Source organism: Loxodonta africana, chromosome 1 (genome assembly GCF_030014295.1).
Source record: "Loxodonta africana isolate mLoxAfr1 chromosome 1, mLoxAfr1.hap2, whole genome shotgun sequence".
NCBI classification, from domain to species: Eukaryota; Metazoa; Chordata; class Mammalia; order Proboscidea; family Elephantidae; genus Loxodonta; species Loxodonta africana.
Window position 1 is genome coordinate 58,686,159 of NC_087342.1, and position 18,426 is coordinate 58,704,584.

An 18,426-nucleotide genomic window follows, 5' to 3' on the forward strand; every position below is an offset into this window, starting at 1 on the left:
GGAGAAAGGATTTAAGAAGGAATTTGGAGATAAAGAGTTTCTGATAGTAGGGTTGTTTGATACTAGGCTAGCCTAAGATAATTCTAACTTCTTTTCCTGAAGATTGTAAAGAAAATGACAGGCATCACTTTTTCCCAGACAATTTTGTTTTGGTTTTAACATGGTGAGTGGGGAACAGGCCTAGAATAAGGTTTGGAAAGAGCAAGGAGAGGTCATCTTCTGAAAAATCAACTACGGGGAAGAATTGTGAGATGCACCCATTTCTGTACAACAAAACTTAAAAATCGTGAAATTCATTACATAACAGAAGAAAATGCACTTGAATTTTATATATAAGTCACTGAGCTCAAAATTAAGTTATAAAAACAAAACCAAAAAAAAGATAATTTACACATCCCAAGATTAAGATTCTTCAAGAGTTGGGATCTGAGTACAACTGATTCTTACCGAATCCCACTAATATAAAAAACTTTAGAGGAATGAATGCATCAAAATGACACATTAAATTATTTGTACATAGTGCTAGGTTGTGTTTGTTCCACATTTTAATATTCTAGGAATTCACAATATTTGAAATAAGGGAACCATAAAATAAGCTACCATAATAAAGAGGTTAGAAAACAGCTTATCTCTGCATTCTCCCCCATGCTCAATACAGCTCTCTATTGCTTTTTACCCCAAACTGGTGGGATAACTATATCATCTCTCACATATAAGCCTCAGCTGAGCGGGGCAGGTGACAACAAGCTTGACTTGAGTTGCACTGCTCATTAATTTTGTGTATTTAGAAATGCCTACTGTCAACTGATCTTTATAAAGACTGTCTTAGTCATCTGGTGCTGCTGTAACAAATACCACAAGTAGATGGTTTTAACATTTATTCTCTCACAGTCTAGGAGGCTAGAAGTCCAAATTCAGGGTGCCAGTTCCAGCAGAAGGCTTTCTCTGTCGGCTCTGGAGGAAGGTCCTTGTCATCAATCTTCCCCTGGTCTAAGACGCTCCTGACGCAGGGACCCCAGGTCCACAGGATGCATTCCCTTCCTGGTTCTTCATTCTTGGTGGCATGAGGTCCCCGGCTTTCTGCTTGCTTCTTTTATATCTCAAAAGAGGTTGACTTAAAACAACCTAATCCTGTAGACTGAGTCCTGCCTCATTAACATAACCGCCTCTAATCCTGCCTTATTAACATCATAGAAGTAGGATTTACAACACACTGGAAAATCACATCAGATAACAAAATGGTGGACAATCACACAACACTGAGAATCATGGCCTAGCCAAGCCGACGCTTACTTCTGGGGGACACAATTCAATCCATGACATTCCACCCTTTGGCTCTCCAAAATTCACGTTCTTGCCCCATGTAAAACATATTCACCCCATATCATAGCAGAAGTCTTAATTCAATTCCAAATCCAAAATCCAAAAATTCCTCTTCATCTGTAAAATCTAGAATACAAATCATTTGCTTCCAAAGTACAATGGTAGAACAGGTACAAGGTAGATATTTCCATTACAAATTGGAGAAAGTGGAGGGAAAGAAGGGATAACAGGCCCTAAGCAAAAGTCAGCAGAACACATTGTATCAGTTCTCAAGGCTTGAAAATAATCCTCTGTTCTCTGAGACCATTTAGGCAATGGCCCTGCCCTTCCAGGCCCACCGGAAAGGCAATTTTGCTCCCTCAGATTTGGGTGGCCCCATTCTCGTAGTCCGTCTGAGTGGTGGACTCCACCCCCTTCGCCCCAGCAGGCCCTGTTCCTCTGTCCCTTGGGCATGGCAGTCCCAACCCCTCAGATCTGGGCAGTGGATCCGGCTCCATCCTGCTGGCACTTGTGAAAAGCAGCCCCACACTCCCGAATGGAGTTGGTTAAGATCTGACTCTTTGAAACCTAGTAGGCTGTGGCTCCACCCTTTGAAGCCCCAGAGATCCCGGCCCTACCCTTTGAGGCTGGAGTAGCTCTACTTCCTGTGTTCCTTGTCTCTTCAGCTTCGGCTTCCTTGGCTTCTCCGCCCCTCTGGCCTTTGGGCTGCCCCAGCATCTGCCCTGCCGGGCAGGTGTTCCAAAGCTCTGCACCTCCACCAGTAAGTATCCAGAGTCATCCCACTCCACCAGGAAGCCTCCTGCGCACAGGCACTCAGCTCTCTCGCTCTGTGCGTCAGCTCCAGCACTATCTGGCACTGGTCTCCTGGTTCTACACAATTCAATCCATGACAAAGACCTCTAAGAGTAGTTTAAAAAGTATTGAAGGGTGATAACTGATACAGCTGTGATGCAAAGCCTCTGTGTTTACAAAATTCATTTAAAATATTCAACAAGCTTCTACTGACCACCCACTATTTGCCAGGCACCATTTTAGGCACTGGACATACAACAGTAAAGCAGAAAAATAAATCCTGCCCTCCTGGGTGGTTACGTTCTGGTGTCAGGTCTCAGAAGTTCTCTGAGCTTGACAGAGCTGTCTTTAGGATAAATAGTATATTTTTGCTTGGTACATCGGTGTCTCTTTAAAGCAGTTTGTTCAATTTAATAATTCTGGTTAGCTAGGCTAATTATTTGAAACTTTATAATAAATAATTTTTAGATATTAACCATTTCTTACTGAAAATTAAATTGCAAAATATTTAAATATTATGGAAGCAGACTGTGGGCCTTTCTTCCACGGTGCTGCTGGATGGGTTTGAACCACCAACTTTCAGGTTAATAGTTGAGTGCAAAACACTTGCACCACTCAGGGACCTAACTGTAGTCTGGAGTGATGAAAAAGTTTTAGAAATAGATACTTGTGATGGTTGTACAATATCATGAATATAATTAATGCCATTTAATTATACACACAAAAACGGTTAAAATGGCAAATTTCATGTTATATATATTTACCACAACTTAAAAAAACTATAGTCCAGTTCATGTCTTTCACAAATTTGAAAATTATATTCTGAATATAGGATATAAAAAAAAGGACTGTATAAAGAAAGAATATATCAAAATGCACTAAAATATCATTTCAATTTAAAAGAATGAGAGGTCGAATAAATTCTCAGAAATCATTATCAATAATTATGTAACAATACGAAAGCATTTTGCACACTTACCAGGTGCTGGGCCCTGTGCTAAGCAATTTTCATGTATCATCTCATCTAAACATCACAGCATTACCATCACCTCCATTTTACAGATGAGGAAATTGAGGCATAACGAAGCTAAGTCCCTTTCCATGTGCCACACTGGACCTATTCAATTCTAAGGAACCTGACACTTAAATCCACGCCCTTAAGCAATATTGTAGGGATTGTGCTATAGGGGCATATGAAAGGAAGAACAAAAGCAAAAAACTAGTAATAGAAAAGGGTTCTGAAAACTATACTGTTACCTGTTCATTATATGAAGTGTAATTTTATGCTTAATGGTAGGAAATTAGCTATCTTTAGGAGTCCAATTTTTCCACCTCCAAATCAAGAACTCTGAATAAACCCAGATTTAAAACCAGGAAATCAGTATCACAAGCTAGAAAAACTCACAGTGCTTCATTAAAAAATTCTTTCTGGTAGACACTGAAGTCAGAATAGCCACGGAAAAGCAGGGACCACCTCTGATTTACAATATGACAGGACCTTACGACAGTTCAGGGTTGTTTTCTTCTATTTGGGCGGGGGGCAGTATATTGTTTCATCTGATTTAGAAAGAACTTTCTGTGGTAAGGAGAGCAAGTGGTAATAAATCATTTCATTGACAAGAAAAGTAAGAGAGACTAGGTTGTTCGCCCAAGCTCAAAATGTACTTCTGTGGCCAGGACTTTTTTTTTTTTTTTTTGGACTAGGAACTGGAATTTCCAACACCCAGTTTACTTTCCATTAGGCAGAGGAAATTCACCCTTGAACACAAATACAGTGAAACAGTTTAAGTCAACCAGCTTACACATCAAATTATTAAACAAAACTACGAATCTTAAGAGTTCAATTTGAAGACAAGCAAATATTTCCCAATAAAAGGAACTGAAAACAAACAATGGGAGTCTAACTGGAAAACTGCTTTCAAAGTCTAACCTCTAAATCATTATTAACAATATATTAATTTATATATGCTTGTGGGGGAAGGAAACCCTGGTGGCATAGGGGTTAAGAGCTATGGCTGCTCACCAAAAGGTCAGCAGTATGAATCCATCAGACGTTCCTTGGAAACCCTATGGGACAGTTTCTACTCTGACCTTTAGGGTTGCTTTGAGTCAGAATCAACTCGACGGCAACGGGTTTGGTTTTGGGTTTTTTTTGTGGGGAAAAATATTAAAGAATTTGTTCAGGAAAAAGTCAGACAATAGAGCTACTGCTGACCATAGCTGTTTGTTTTGGAAGATATCGCTCAGGGTTTTAAGATTTTACGGTAAATTTTAAAGTAGACAATTATAATTTGTCAAACAAGATAATTATATTCTTGAATGAACAGTCCATAAGTATATTTGCCCCAGTAGGTTGAAGCTGTATGGATTGAGGCCACCAAAGGCACACACACACACAGCCTGACAAGATGAGCACATGGAGAGCACCATGCGTATCAGAGATATCCACCTTCAACATTCACATGTCTCAACAATACATCACAGCGGGCTTTCAAACACACTCTCATTTTTTGAGCTGGAGACTAAATTTCTGGAAAGGAACAGAGACATTTTAAATCAGATGTGGGTCTTCAAATAACCAAGTTTTTCAACTATAACAAAGAAAATTAACCTTAAAATCCCAAAATTGCATAAATCCACCAAAAGATTTTACAGGAAATTCTTTCCGCTATATATATATATATATATATATATATATATATATATATATATATATATATAACCACTTATATGTATATATATATAATTATGAAATGCTTCTTACATTCAAAACAATAATTTTAGTGAATGTTCCCGTACAGGACATAAAAAACCCAAACCAAACCCGTTGCTGTTGAGTCAATTCTGACTCATAGGACAGAGCTCAACTGCCCTATAAGGTTTCCAAGGATTGGTTGGCGCATTCGAACTGCCAACCTTTTGGTCAGCAACCATGCTCTTAACCACTGCACCACCAGGGCTCCTCTACAGGACATAGTCTTTATTTAGCCTTGTTTGTGGGATTCATCCATGTTGATATATGTAGATACAGTAGCTCAAAATTTTTCTCTGCTGTATGGCATTTGATTTTATGAATAATACCATAATTTACCTCGTAAATGGACTGTGGGACTATCTAAAGGTTGAACAAAGCCTGCTATAAACATTCTTGTACAAATCTCCTTGTGTACATACGTAAGAGTTTCACAAAAGCCCACTGCCGTCAAGTCGATTCCGACTCATAGCAACCCTACAGGACAGAGTAGAACTGACCCATACCATTCCCAAGTATCAGCTGGTGGACTCAAACTGCTCACTTTTTGGTTAGCAGCCAATCTCTTAACCACTGTGCCACGAAGCCTCCATATAAATATACAAACCCACTGCCGTCGAGTCAATTCTGACTCACAGCAACCCTACAGGACAGAGAAGAACTACCCCACAGGGTTTCCAAGGAGTGCCTGGCAGATTTGAACTGCTGACCTTTTGGTTAGCAGCCGTAGCACTTAACCACTACGCTACCAAGGTTTCCCACATATATATGCAGTCACTGTTTATTTAAATTTACCTGTATTTACCATTTTATTTGCTCACTATTTCTTGCTACACATCAGGTCTATCTTCCAAAGTCATCTTTCTTCTTTCTGAAATACACTCTTCAGAAGTTTCTTTATTGGGGGACCGTTGATAGAAAACTTTTTTAATCTGAAAATGTCTTACTTTTGCTCTCATTCTTAACAAGTTAGCGAACTCTGCTGTGAAGTTAGTTATAAACGATCTGTCTTTTCTATCTAGCTGTTTTAAGATCTCCTTGTCTTAGGTATTCTGTAGTTTCAATACGAGGTGCCTTGACATGAATTTATCATTTGCTTGTTGTTCTTTCTGAATCTAAAGATTTACATATCTTATTTTTTAAAAAATTCTCAATCATTTATCTTTCCCTATGTTGTCTCTCCCTCATGTTCTCTTTCTAGAATGTTTACTATTAGGTTAAATCCTGTGAAACTGCAACTTTACAGATCGAAATTCGTCAGACATTAGCAATCTCGCTTGGTTAAACCTAAGCCCTTTCATACCTATCCTCCGCCTATTATCTCCCCTTTCATATTTTCTATTTTCTTGTCTCAGAGACGCTTTCTGGGTAATTTCTTTGGCTCTCCACTAATTCTTTCTTCAGTTGTATCTAAGCCCATTCTTTGAGTTATTAATTTCAGTGACCTTAAAAAATAATTTTTGATAGTGTCTTATTTCTTACTTGTCTTAATTCATCTTTTATACCTACAAACATTTTATATGTACCTATTGAGTGGTCCATATCCAACAGTGCAATATCCAAAGTCCTTTGTGGTCCTAAGCCTAATTTTTTTGGTTCTGGTGACTCATATTTTTCATGGTTTATTTCTTTGTGTATTCGATCATTTTTTTAAATTCCAAGTTCTTATGTGGTTGAATTAATCTCTGGGGATCCTAAGGGGCCTAGGTTAAGAAAAGTTTCATTCAAGGAGAATCTGTCTTTGTTCTGTTTGGTGTCAACGAACACAGTCATTTGTGGCCCTTTAATTTCTAATCACAGAGGTTCCCTGATTGTGCTGGAAGTACAAGTGGGAATCCCACACTCGGGTGAGGCCAAGACTATGTGACAAATTCAGAAAGGAGACCACATATATGCCAGTTGTTATGAAAGACAGGTTTCCTTGTTGACAACTTTTGCCAGCAGGTAGTTTTTTGTCTTTTTTTTTCCTAGCTTAATCTTTCACTGGTGGTAAAGCTACTTCAAAGGTCCAAGAACATAATTTATGCAGGAGTCTCAGATTCAGTTCCTACAGGCAAAGTTTCCTACCCTCATAAATCTCCAAGCATCGTGTATTAATATTTTGCCCCAGCTTCCATTTTTCTAAACTACTCTCATTTCAGTTCCGTTTATTTGGGGGGGGGGGGGGGGAACGGGCCTTTAGGGTTTCCTGTAATTTCTGTGAGATTAGTAAATTAAAATAAAATTTTTTTTTTTTAGATCTATCCAGCGTTAAAGTGTTTTACAGTTGCAGGGCTTTTCTAAGTATCTAGTTTCCCTTATTGCCAGAACCCTAAATCACCTCTTCTCAGTTAATTTGTAAGCAAAACACTGATGTCTAAATTTCATCATATGTATTCCCATGTTCTATATAACAATTGTAGTTTCACTAATTTAGGGCAATGGTAAAGAAAATCAGTCACAATGAATTAAAAGAATCACAAAAATGTTTTTACAAAGAAATAAAATATTCTATGGAAATTAACACCACAGAATATTTGACCTTGGCAAATAAAAGTTTAAGTACGTGTAACAATTATAAATCACTTTTATTCATTATATATACTATATGCAGTGCTTGAGAATATTCATTCTAAGTGAACTGAAGATGACAAGTGAACCGTTTGCTTGTTTCTGTATTTTTGTATTTATTTAAGCTAAGTAAACTATTTAGGCAAGTCGAGCAAAGTTTAGCTCTTACCCAAATAATAATGAATTCTTTAATAGTGGATGCAAAGAGATCGCATCTTACCATTTACATATACTGCAAAGTCATTAGACTCAAATTCATAAGCATTATAACCTGATGAACCAAATATTTACTTACCTGTAACCTTGGAATAAACTCTCTAAGCCTAACTAAACTAAATGAGATTACTTCACTGAGACATTATTAAAATGTGCTTTTATTCAGTGAGTTTCATCACTGACTACTAAATTCAATTTTAGATGCCCTGCAAAACATTTTAATACAGTTTATAAATTTCATTTTTTAAAAACTAGCTATTAAACAAGTAAATAACGAAATTTTCCCACAGGTATAATATTAGGATACTGTTTACCTCTCCGGCATATGCACATTCCTTGGCTCTTCTGTGAAGTGCAGCCCATGTATCTTCATATCTAAGAAAAGCAAAAATAATTCAAAATGTATACCATACATTAAATAAAAAAATACAGAGGACTTCTGGGAAGATGGCGACATAAGCAGGTCTAAGATCCTGACCTTCCCACATAAGCATCAAGAAAAGTATCTAGAAATCTGAACTTTACCCAGTAAGTGGGCGAATGAAGGCATCAATGAGCCACAAACCGTAACAAGATGAGGGAGAATTTTAAATGGTAGGAAAATCTTTTTCTACTTCCCCACCCCTCCCCACCAGTCACAGCACACATGGCTGCGGTGGAGCCCCAGCCAACCCACGGTACTCCTGTGCATGAAGAAGGGCCCCGGACCTCTGCTCTAAAGTAAATAAGACAGATTTTACTGGTGGACTGTTTACTGTGCCTGTTCTGACTGGTCTGGGAGTGGCCTCTAGGGCAGAAACTTCAGACTGGCCTAAATCAGAGCTCCCATGGGGCAAGTAAGGGAGCAATGAGCAAAGACTGAAGGCTGTGCCCACCTGAGAGTTTCTCATTCAGAAAGAAGGGCCCCTCATCTCTAGCTCTAAGTGAATAGGACAGGTTATGCTGGTGGACAGATCAGTGTATCTGCTCTGATTGGTCTGGGAGCTGCCTGAAGGACTGAAACCTTGGTATGGCCTGAATCAGAGCTCTCACAGGACAGGGAGGGAGTGCCGAGCAAAGACCAAAGGCTGTGCCTGCCTAAGAGATTTTTGCAGAAATTGGCGCTTTTGAAAGCACTGTGTATATGGTGGAACTGAGAAAGCTAACACATTGTAATATTCTAATGCCTCGGCTTCAACGAAAAATGAGGCACACAAAGAAACTGGAAATGATGGTCCATGAAAAGAAAACAGAAGAAGGCAAAATAAGAGAAATTATCTCTGTGAAAGCCCAGCTAATGGACCAATAAGAAAAATTTGAAACAAAAATATTAAACATGCTCAGAGAACTAAAGGAAGATATGGACAAAAAACTAAAAGAAATTAGGAAAATGATGCCGTAACAGGAACAAAAATAGAGACAGACACTATAAAAAAGAAACCAAACCAAAAGACTAGTGATGAAAGATAAATAAGTGAAATGAAAAACTCACTGTAAGAACTGAATAGTAGGTTTGAGCTTGCAGAAGAAATAGTCAGTGAACTAGAGGACAAGGCAGCAGAAATTATTGAGCCCGAAGTGCAACAAGATAAAAGGATCAAGGCAACTGAGCATAGCCTAATGGAACTGTGTAACACCATCAAGTGAACTAACATCTGACTCATGGTAATTTCAAGGAGAAGGGAGAAAGGGACAGAAGAATATTTGATGAAGCAATGACAGAAAACTTTCCAAATATGACAAAGGACATGAATCTATAAATCCAAGAAGCTCAATGAATTTCAAGTAGGATAAACCCAAAAAGATCCACACCAAGACACATTATAATCAAGCTCTAAAAAACTAAAGATAAAGAAAGAATCCTGAAAACATCAAGAGAGAAGAGAATTGTCACATACAAGGATCCTCAATAAGATTATATGACAATTTCCCCTCAGAAACCTTGGAGGCCAGAAGGCAGTGGAATGCCATATTTACCATGCTGAAAGAAAAGCAGTGTTACCCAAAAAATTTTTTCCTGCAAAACTGTCCTTCATGAATGAAGATGAAGTTAAGAAATTCGCATAAAAACAAAAGCTGAAGGAGTCTGTTACTGTTAAGGAAATGGTAAAGCAGTCTATTGCACAGCCTTCTGACCCTTACCTGGGTACCTCAACAGAAGCTTTAGGCCCAGGGCATTACAGAACAGAGGCTGGGAACTGAGATGCTCTTCCCCGCTCTCCCAGTTTCTTCTCCTTATCAGGGAAACTTCCTCCCTGTTCTGGGTACACAGAAAACTCTCTCTCTGTTCTGCTTATGTGTGTGCATCACATGGCATCTTACCAACGCTTATCTGTTCCTAAACCCAAAAACCAAGCCTGATTCCAACTCACAGTGACCCTATAGGACAGAACAGGACTGCCCCATAGGGTTTTCCAAGGAGCAGCTGGTAGATTCGAACTGCTCTTAACCACTGCACCACCAGGGGCCCTGGTAAGGAGGGATGTGTGCAGACCATGAGCACTGTGTTAGCTGTGGGGAGTGACCTGCTGGCGCCTACTAATGAAGCTGACCTTGCTCTGTCTCTTCTGCATGTGAGTAAAGCATTATTCCATCTGCTGTGTATAAATCATCTTTCTTGGTGACTCGGACCTTGGCTCAACAGTTTGGCCCAGTAAGTAGGCGCAACAGTTACCACTAGGCCTGCGCTACAAAAGAGGCTAATAGGAGTCCTTAGGATGGAAAATAAAGAACATTCGACAGCAACTCAGAGCCATACATAAAAAAAAAGATCTTCATTAAAGGTAATTTCATGGGCAAGTATAAGGACCAATTTGGTAATCCTAGTTACTATGTTCTGCATGCTTTTTAATCACAAATGCATAAAAAGTTTAAGTATAAATTTATGTTACTGAGCACATGAAGTTTAAAGATGTTAACTGGCGATAACAACATAAATGGGGTGGAGGGGAGTGGTACAGTGACAGAGTTTTCATATTTACTAAAGTTAGTATCAATTTAAACCAGGTTGTTGCAGACTAAAATGGCGTAGTACAGTGAATTACTTACTATGGCCCTTCTAGCTATAGTCTTTGTCACTTCCACCAAATGAATGGGTGGGATTATGTAAATGGAGCACTTGTGGCCCACCAAAGGGATTGGATAGCTTGTTAATAATGTAAATAAGGTCCATGGCACCCTTGTGGGGGTGGGACCATACAAATAAGTTATACAGAATCCTAACGAGGAAATTGGTCAGTTTGGCATCCCCCTAAGCTTAAAAGGAGATACAGAGAGAATGAGAGAGAGGGAACTGTAAAATGGAAGGTAGTGAAAGATGGTGGCAAAGCAGTAGTAAGTCTGATAGTAGCATCAGATGGCAGGAACCAAGAAACCAGCAGCAGACAGCGCAGTGAGTTTGCCAATGGAGTAAGAAAGCTGAGTGCCTTCGGGCAGGAGGCTTGCTGGTGAAATGCGGCACCTCCAGGCACTACTGGCAGAGCTAAAGAGCTTTGTAACACTTATCCGAGCAGAATAGGGGCTGTGTCAATGGCCAGAGAGATGCCCACCTGCAGGCATGGCTGAGAAGAGGCTCTCCTGATTAAAGTATATCCTGGATTGTATGCCCATAACTGTGAGTATGGTCTGTGAGTTCTTTGTGGCTCACTGCAATGAATTGTTGAACCCAGCAGAGAAGTAGCGAGTGCCTTGGGAGGGACAACTGGTGTCAGAATTGGTTAAAAGGTTGGAAGTTAGAGGCATGTTGGACCTCTGACTCCAAGCAATCAGCCTTGGGCTGTTGATCTTGATCTTTCTTCCCCCTTATGAAGTTAGAGGAAGTCAGATACCCTGCCATGTCATTTCTACAGCTGGCATCAGGGGCGAGATTTGTTGCTATGGCTCCAGACTCACGGGAGCATGGGGAAGTGGCATGGGAAATAAAACTTTTCATTCTTGGGTTCTTGGGTGGTTACGTTAGTTATTTTTATCTCTAATGGCTGAAAAGAAAGGTTTTATACTGCAGCTGAGGGAAGAAAAGCTGCATCTGGAACGCCTTGGGGCAAAAGCCAGACTGGTAACTGATAGGGAGCCAGGGTCTTTTGGCTTACCCAGCTAGAGACCCAAAGCCATAGGCATATGAGTGGGAAGATATTTAAGGTGTAGAGAAGAGAAAATAAAACTGGAATGTTTTTAAAAGGGTTATGTGTTTATTTGAATGTACTATGGATACTGAATGTTTCTCCAGACCTACATGTATGATGGAAATGAATATTGGGTATTATTATAGATTACAGAGAGCAAGTAGCTCCACCTTCAGCCAACACTTGATTGAATATGCTAAAAGGGGAGCTAGGATTTTCCCAAAAGAAAAACAGGCTGTTAGTTTGAATGCAGTAGCCCTGTGTATAGACTATAGTGGACTTAGGTCAAAAATCTGAGCCCCACCCAGAAAATTTGCATTTGAAAAGACACATAGACCTACCCAGAACTGGTGTGAGAACAGGAAAATTACATTTGAAGGAAGGGCCTGCAGGGAAAAAATGATTGTTTGCTTTTTGAATTCTGAGCAAGAGGTTTGCCTTTGGATTCATTGAGGCAGGAAAAGTCAGTCAGTAACCATCAGAAGAACCTTCTTTTTAGGACGGGAAGTTAAAGGAAGCTGGTGAGTAGACAGCCTGGTATGCCTGCTTGTGGTGACCACCTGGTCCACTCAATGAGTGGAACTCGGGGAGGTGCAGCAATGAAGAGACAGGCTGAGTTTGGACATGTTCCATTGGCACCTGTTGACCTAGCCCACAGGGCTAGGGATATGACAGGGAGAGGTGGGCTTGTTGGTTTGACATGCAGGGAGTTGTGTGGACTCCTGAGCCTACGGGTGGTGCCTGTCGACCTAGCCCATAAGGGCTAGGGATGAGAAAAGGCTGGGTGGTCTGACGTGCAGGGAGGTGTGTGGACTCCTGAGCCTATGCGTAGTGCCTGTTGACCTAGCCCACAGGGGCTAGGGATGAGAAAGGGCTGGCTGGTCTGAAGTACAGGGAGGTGCGTGGACTCCTGAGCCCACAGTGCAGCGAATTACTTAATATGGTCCTTCCAACCACAGTCTTCGTAGCTACCACCAAATGACTGGGTGGACTTTGCAAATGAGGCACCTGTGGCCCACCAAGGGGATTGGACATGGCATCCTTGTGGGAGTGGGACCATGCAAATAAGGGGCCCTAATGACAGAAAAAAAAAAAAAAAAATGACAGAATTAGTCAGTTTTGCCATCCTGCGAGGCTTAAAGGGAGACATGGAGAGAGGGAGGAGCTGTAACACAGAAGGCAGTGAGAGATGGCAGCTCAGCAGTAATAAGAGCAATAGCGGCAAAGATGGCAGGACCAGGAGACTGGAGCGAGACGGCTGCGATGGGGCTTGGTGACCCATGGAGCTAAGAGAAGGCCCCCAGCAGGGCCCAGCACCAGCAAGGCCCCCAGCAGGGCCCAGTATCGGAGGACAAGAAGAGGCTGTCCCAATTGAGGAACTGGATCCTGAGTTGCTTCTGTTACTTCTGAGTTGTTCCGGATCCCAAGTTGTACTCTGTTACTTCCCTAATAAACCACTTAACTGTAACTACAGATCATGAGTTCTGTGAGACGTTGCAGCGAATCAGGGAATCTAAAGAGAGGAAGGAGAGTACTGAGGGGAAGAGGAGTAGTTGATGTTAGAGACGATGGAGTGGGACAGCTGTGTGGAAAAGTTGGGCATTTGGGACATCTTTAACCTCCACCTCAATGGAACCAGCTTTGTGCTGATCCTTATAAAACAAATTACTCATTTACATGTTAAATGCAATTCTCACTGTAACCACAATTAAAAATATCTAAAAATGATACACAAAAGAAGAAAAAAAAATCAGCTAAACGTAAATGTTAGTTGTATTGCAGGAAATGAGGGACAAAAAAGATCTAAGTTACACACAAAAAACCAAAAACAAAATGGAAAAAGTCAGTCCATCCTTATCGGTAATGACCTTAAATATAAACGGATTAAACAGGTCAATCAAAAGACAGGGAGTGGCAGAATGGATTAAAAAGCATGACCCATTCATTTGTATGCTGCCTATAAAAGACACGTCTTAGTCCCAAAGACACAAAGAAGATGAAAGTGAAAGAATGGAAAAATATACATATTCCATGCAAATACTAACTAAAAGACAGGTGAGGTGGCTATGTTAGTATCAGGCAAATAAAGTCTATTATAAGAAGAAAGAAGGATGTTATATAATGACAAAACAGTTAGTTCACCAAGATGTAACAGTTATAAATATATATGTAATATCAGAGCCCCAAAATGTATGCAGCAAACACTGACAGAATTGAAGAGGGAACAGACAATTCTGTAATAGTTGGAGACTTCAATAATACACCACTTTCAGTCTAGAAAGATCAGTAGAGAAGTAAAGGATTTGAACAATGCTTATACCCCAACTAGGCCTAACAGACATAGCACAAAAGCACAATCCACATTCTTCTCCAATGCACATGAATCATTATCTAGGACAGACCATATGCTAGGCCACAAAGCAAGTCACAATGAGTTTAAAAAGACTGAAATCATCTTCCTCAACCACAGTGGATAAAACTAAAAATTAACAACAAAAGAAAAACTGGAAAATACACAAATATGTAGAAATTAAACAACACATTATTAAATAACCAATAGTTATAAGGGAGAAATCAGAAAATACTTAGAGTCAAACGAAAAAGCACAGCATACCAAAACTTACAGTATAAACTAAAGGCAGTACTCAGGGGGAAATTTATAGCAATAAATGCCTACATTAAAAAAGAAGAAAAGATCTCAAACCAACCAATTGCCTTGCTTTACAAGTTGAAAAGCTAGAAAAAGAGCAAACTACCAAATGTAGTTTCTCATTTCCCTTTGGCCCTCATTTCCCCCATTACTGCTACCAAAGCTACCAGAAAGAAGGAACGAGCAAAGATCAGAACAGAAATAAATGAAATAAAAACAGAAAAACAATAGATTCAATGAAACCAGAAGATCCCTGAAAGCCTTAACTAGACCAACAAAAAAAGAGAAAGATATAAAAAATGAAAATCAGAAATTAAAATGGGAGCATTAAAACTAATCCAAGAGAAATAAAAAAAGTTCCTAAGAGAATACTATTAACAACTGTACACCAACAAATTAGATAACTTAGATGAAATAAACAAATTCCTAGAAATATGTACACCACCTACATCGACTCAAGAAAAAACAAAAGATCTCCAAGACCCATAGCAACTGAAGAGATTGAATCAGTAATCAAAAACCCTCCAACAAAAGAAAAGTCCTGGACTAGATGACTTCACTGGGGAGTTCTACCAAACATTTATAAAAGAAGTGACACCAATCCTTCTCAAACTTTTCAAAAAAAATAGAAAAGGAGGGAATACTTCCTAACTCATTCTGTAAAGCTAACTTTACTCTGATACCAATGCCAGACAAAGACACCACAAGAAAAGAAAACTAGAGACCAATATCCCTCATAAATATACATGCAAAAACCCTCAACAAAATCCTAGCAAACTGAATCCCACTGTATATTAAAAAGATTATATACACAATGATCAAGTGGGATTTATCCCAGAAATGCAAAGAGTGGTTCAACATAAAATCAATCAATGTAATTATACCACATTTAATAGAAAAAGGAAAAGAACTACATGATCATCTTAATCAATCCAGAAAAGGCATTTAACAAAATACCACTCTTTCATGATAAAAGCACTCAACAAACCAGGAATAGAAGGAAATTCCTTAGTACAATAAGGGCATTTATGAAAAACCCATAGCTAATGTCATACTCAATGGAGAAAGACTGAGAGCTTTCTTAAGATCAGGAACAAGATACCTCTCTCACCACTGCTATCTAATATTGTACTGGAAGTCCTAGCCAGAGCAATTAGGAAGAAAATGAAAGAAAAGTTATGGGGAGAAGTAAAGCCATCTCTTTTCACAGATGACAAGATCCTATATATAGAAACCCCCAAAGAATCCACAAGAAAGCTACTAGAGCTAATACATGAATTCAGCAAAGTGGCAGGGTACAAAGTCAACACACAAAAATCAACTGAGTCTCTATATTGCAGCAATGAGCAATCTGAAAAGGAAGTTAAAGAATAAAATCTCTAGGAATAAATTTAACCAGAGTGGTAAAAGAGTTATACACCGAAAACTATAAAACATTGCTGAAATAAATTTAAAAAGGCCTAAATAAATGGAAAAATATTTTGTGTCCATGGATTGGAGGACTTCATATATTGTTAAGATGTCAATAATACCGAAAGCAATCTATAGATTCAAAGCAATTGCCACCAATATTCCAACAGCTTTCTTTGCAGAAATGGAAAAGTCAATCCTTAAAGTGGAATTGCAAGGGGCCCCAATTAGGCAAAGCAATCTTTAAAAAAAAAAAAAAAAACAAGTAGGAGGATTCATAATCTCAAACACATTGTAAATCTACAGTATTCAAAACAGTCTGGTCTTAGTATAATGACAGAAATAGAGACCAATGGAATAGAAGTGACAGTCCAGAAATAAACCCATACATCTATGGTCAACTGATTTCTGACAAGAGTGCTAAATCCATTCAATGGGGAAAGAATAGCCTTTTCAAAAAACGATGCTGGGACAACTGGGTTTTCACATGGGAAAGAATGACACTAGACCTATACTCACACCATAGACAAAAGTAAACTCAAAATGGATGAACAGCCTAAACATAAGAATTAAATCATAAAACTCTCAGAAGAACTCTTAGAAGAAAACATAGGGGTAATGCTTTGGGACCTAGTTTGTAACAATGGATTCTAAAATATGACATCAAAGCACAAGCAACAAAAGACAATATAAATAAACTGGATTTCATCGAAATTAAAAAAATTTGTGCAAAGGACTTTATCAACAAAGTGAAGAAACAATCTACAGAATGGGAGAAAATATTTGGGAACCATATATCTATTAAGGGTTTAATATCCAGAATATATAAAGTATTCCTATGATTTACCACAGACAGCTCAGTCAAAAAAATGGGCACATGACTCGAGTAGACATTTCACCAAAGAAGATACACAAATGACCAGACAGCACATAAAAAGATGCTCAATGTCTGTCATTGCCGTTGTTAGGTGCCATCGAACTGGTTCTGACTGATAGCGACCCTATGTACAACAGAACAAAACATTGCCTGGTCCTGTGTCATCTGTGCAATCGTTATGCTTGAGTCCATTGCTGCTGTCACAGTGTCAATCCATTTCATTGAGGGCCTTTCTCTTTTTCGCTGACCCTCCAGTTTACCAAGGATGATGTCCTTCTCCAGGGACTGATCCCTCCTGATAACATGTCCAAATTACATGAGATGAAGTGTCAACATCCTCCCTTCTAAGGAGCATTCTAGCCGTACTTCTTCTAAGACAGATTTGCTCGTTCTTTTGGCAGTCCATGGTATATTCAATATTCTCTGTCAACACAATTCAAACGCGTCATTTCTTCTTCAGCCTTCTTTATTCAATGTCATTAGTGAAATGCAAATCAAAATCACAATGAGACACCACTTTACCCCTAAGAGGGTGGTTATAATCAGAAAAATGGGAACCAAGTTTTGATGAGGATGTGGAAAAACTGGAACCCTCATCCACTGAGGGTGGGAATGGTGCAGCCACTAGGAAAAACATTTTGGTGGTTCCTCAAAAAGTTAAATGTAGGTTACCATATAACCCAGCAATTTCACTCCTAGATATATACCCAAAAGAAATGAGAGCAGAAATGCATCACTAGTCACAACAGCCAAAAAGGTAGAAACAATCTAAATGTCTATTAACAGATGAATGAATAAACAAAATGTGGTACATACATAAAATGGAATATAGCCAGATGCTCATTAGAAGCGAGGATGGCGAGACTTTGTCTCACATACTTTAGACACGTTATCAGGAGGGACCAGTCCCTGGAGAAGGACATCATGCTTGGTAGGGTAGACAGTCAGAGAAAAAGAGGAGGGCCTCAACAAGATGGAGTGACACAGCTGCTTCAACAAAGGGCTCAAGCATAACAACGACTGTGAGGATGGTGTAGGACCAGGCAGTGTTTCGTTCTGTTGTACACAGGGTCACTATGAGTCGGAACCGACTAGACGGCACCTGACAACAACAACGACAAAGAGAAATAAAGTTCTGATATGTGCTACAACATGGATGGACCCTGAAAATATTATGCTGAGTGAAATAAATCAGTCACAAAATGACAAATATTGTATGATCCCATGTATATGAAATACCTAGATTAGGCAAATATATAGAGACCAAAGTTTATTACTGGTAACCAAAGGTGGGAGGGAGGGGGAAAGGGAATGTTATTCCTTCAGGGGCCCGAGTTTCTGTTACGGGTGACGGTAAATTTGGAAACGGATAGTGGTGATGGTTGTACAACATGATGAATGTAATTAATGTCACTAAATTGTAAATGTAAAAAAATGTTGAAATGGCAAATGTTTGGTAATATACATTTTTACTAAAATTCAAACAAAATACTATCCAGAGATGAATCTGGAGCATCTTGTGGTGCCAGAAATTCAGAAAAAGCTAAAAAAAATAATGATAATAATAATGGGAATGTGTCAAAAGGACACAGGAGGCAACCTGAAGGGGTTTCCAATGGTCAAATCTAGGAAAATCTGAGCAACAAAATAAATACTGGTAGTAAGGGATTATAACTCAATAAAACAAATATCCAAGACTCCCAACTGATATAAATGATTGAATACATAAATAAATGGAGAGAAGAGAAAACTCTTC

At 39.1% G+C, this 18,426-nt stretch overlaps 1 protein-coding gene across 4 annotated transcripts in view; it reads right to left on the minus strand.

Moving 5' to 3' along the window:
• The window catches only part of DTNBP1 (dystrobrevin binding protein 1), a 193,098-nt gene that overhangs the window by 128,030 nt on the left and 46,642 nt on the right, over positions 1-18,426 (minus strand). For 2 of the 4 annotated variants that reach the window (XM_064280954.1, XM_023555807.2), the window contains exon 4: positions 7,948-8,008. In XM_064280954.1, the coding sequence (XP_064137024.1) occupies positions 7,948-8,008 (61 nt within the window). Of the gene's footprint in view, positions 1-889; positions 2,920-4,564; positions 4,760-7,947; positions 8,009-18,426 lie in introns of those variants that run through there. The other 2 variants (XM_023555806.2, XM_064280967.1) reach the window with 2 other exon arrangements.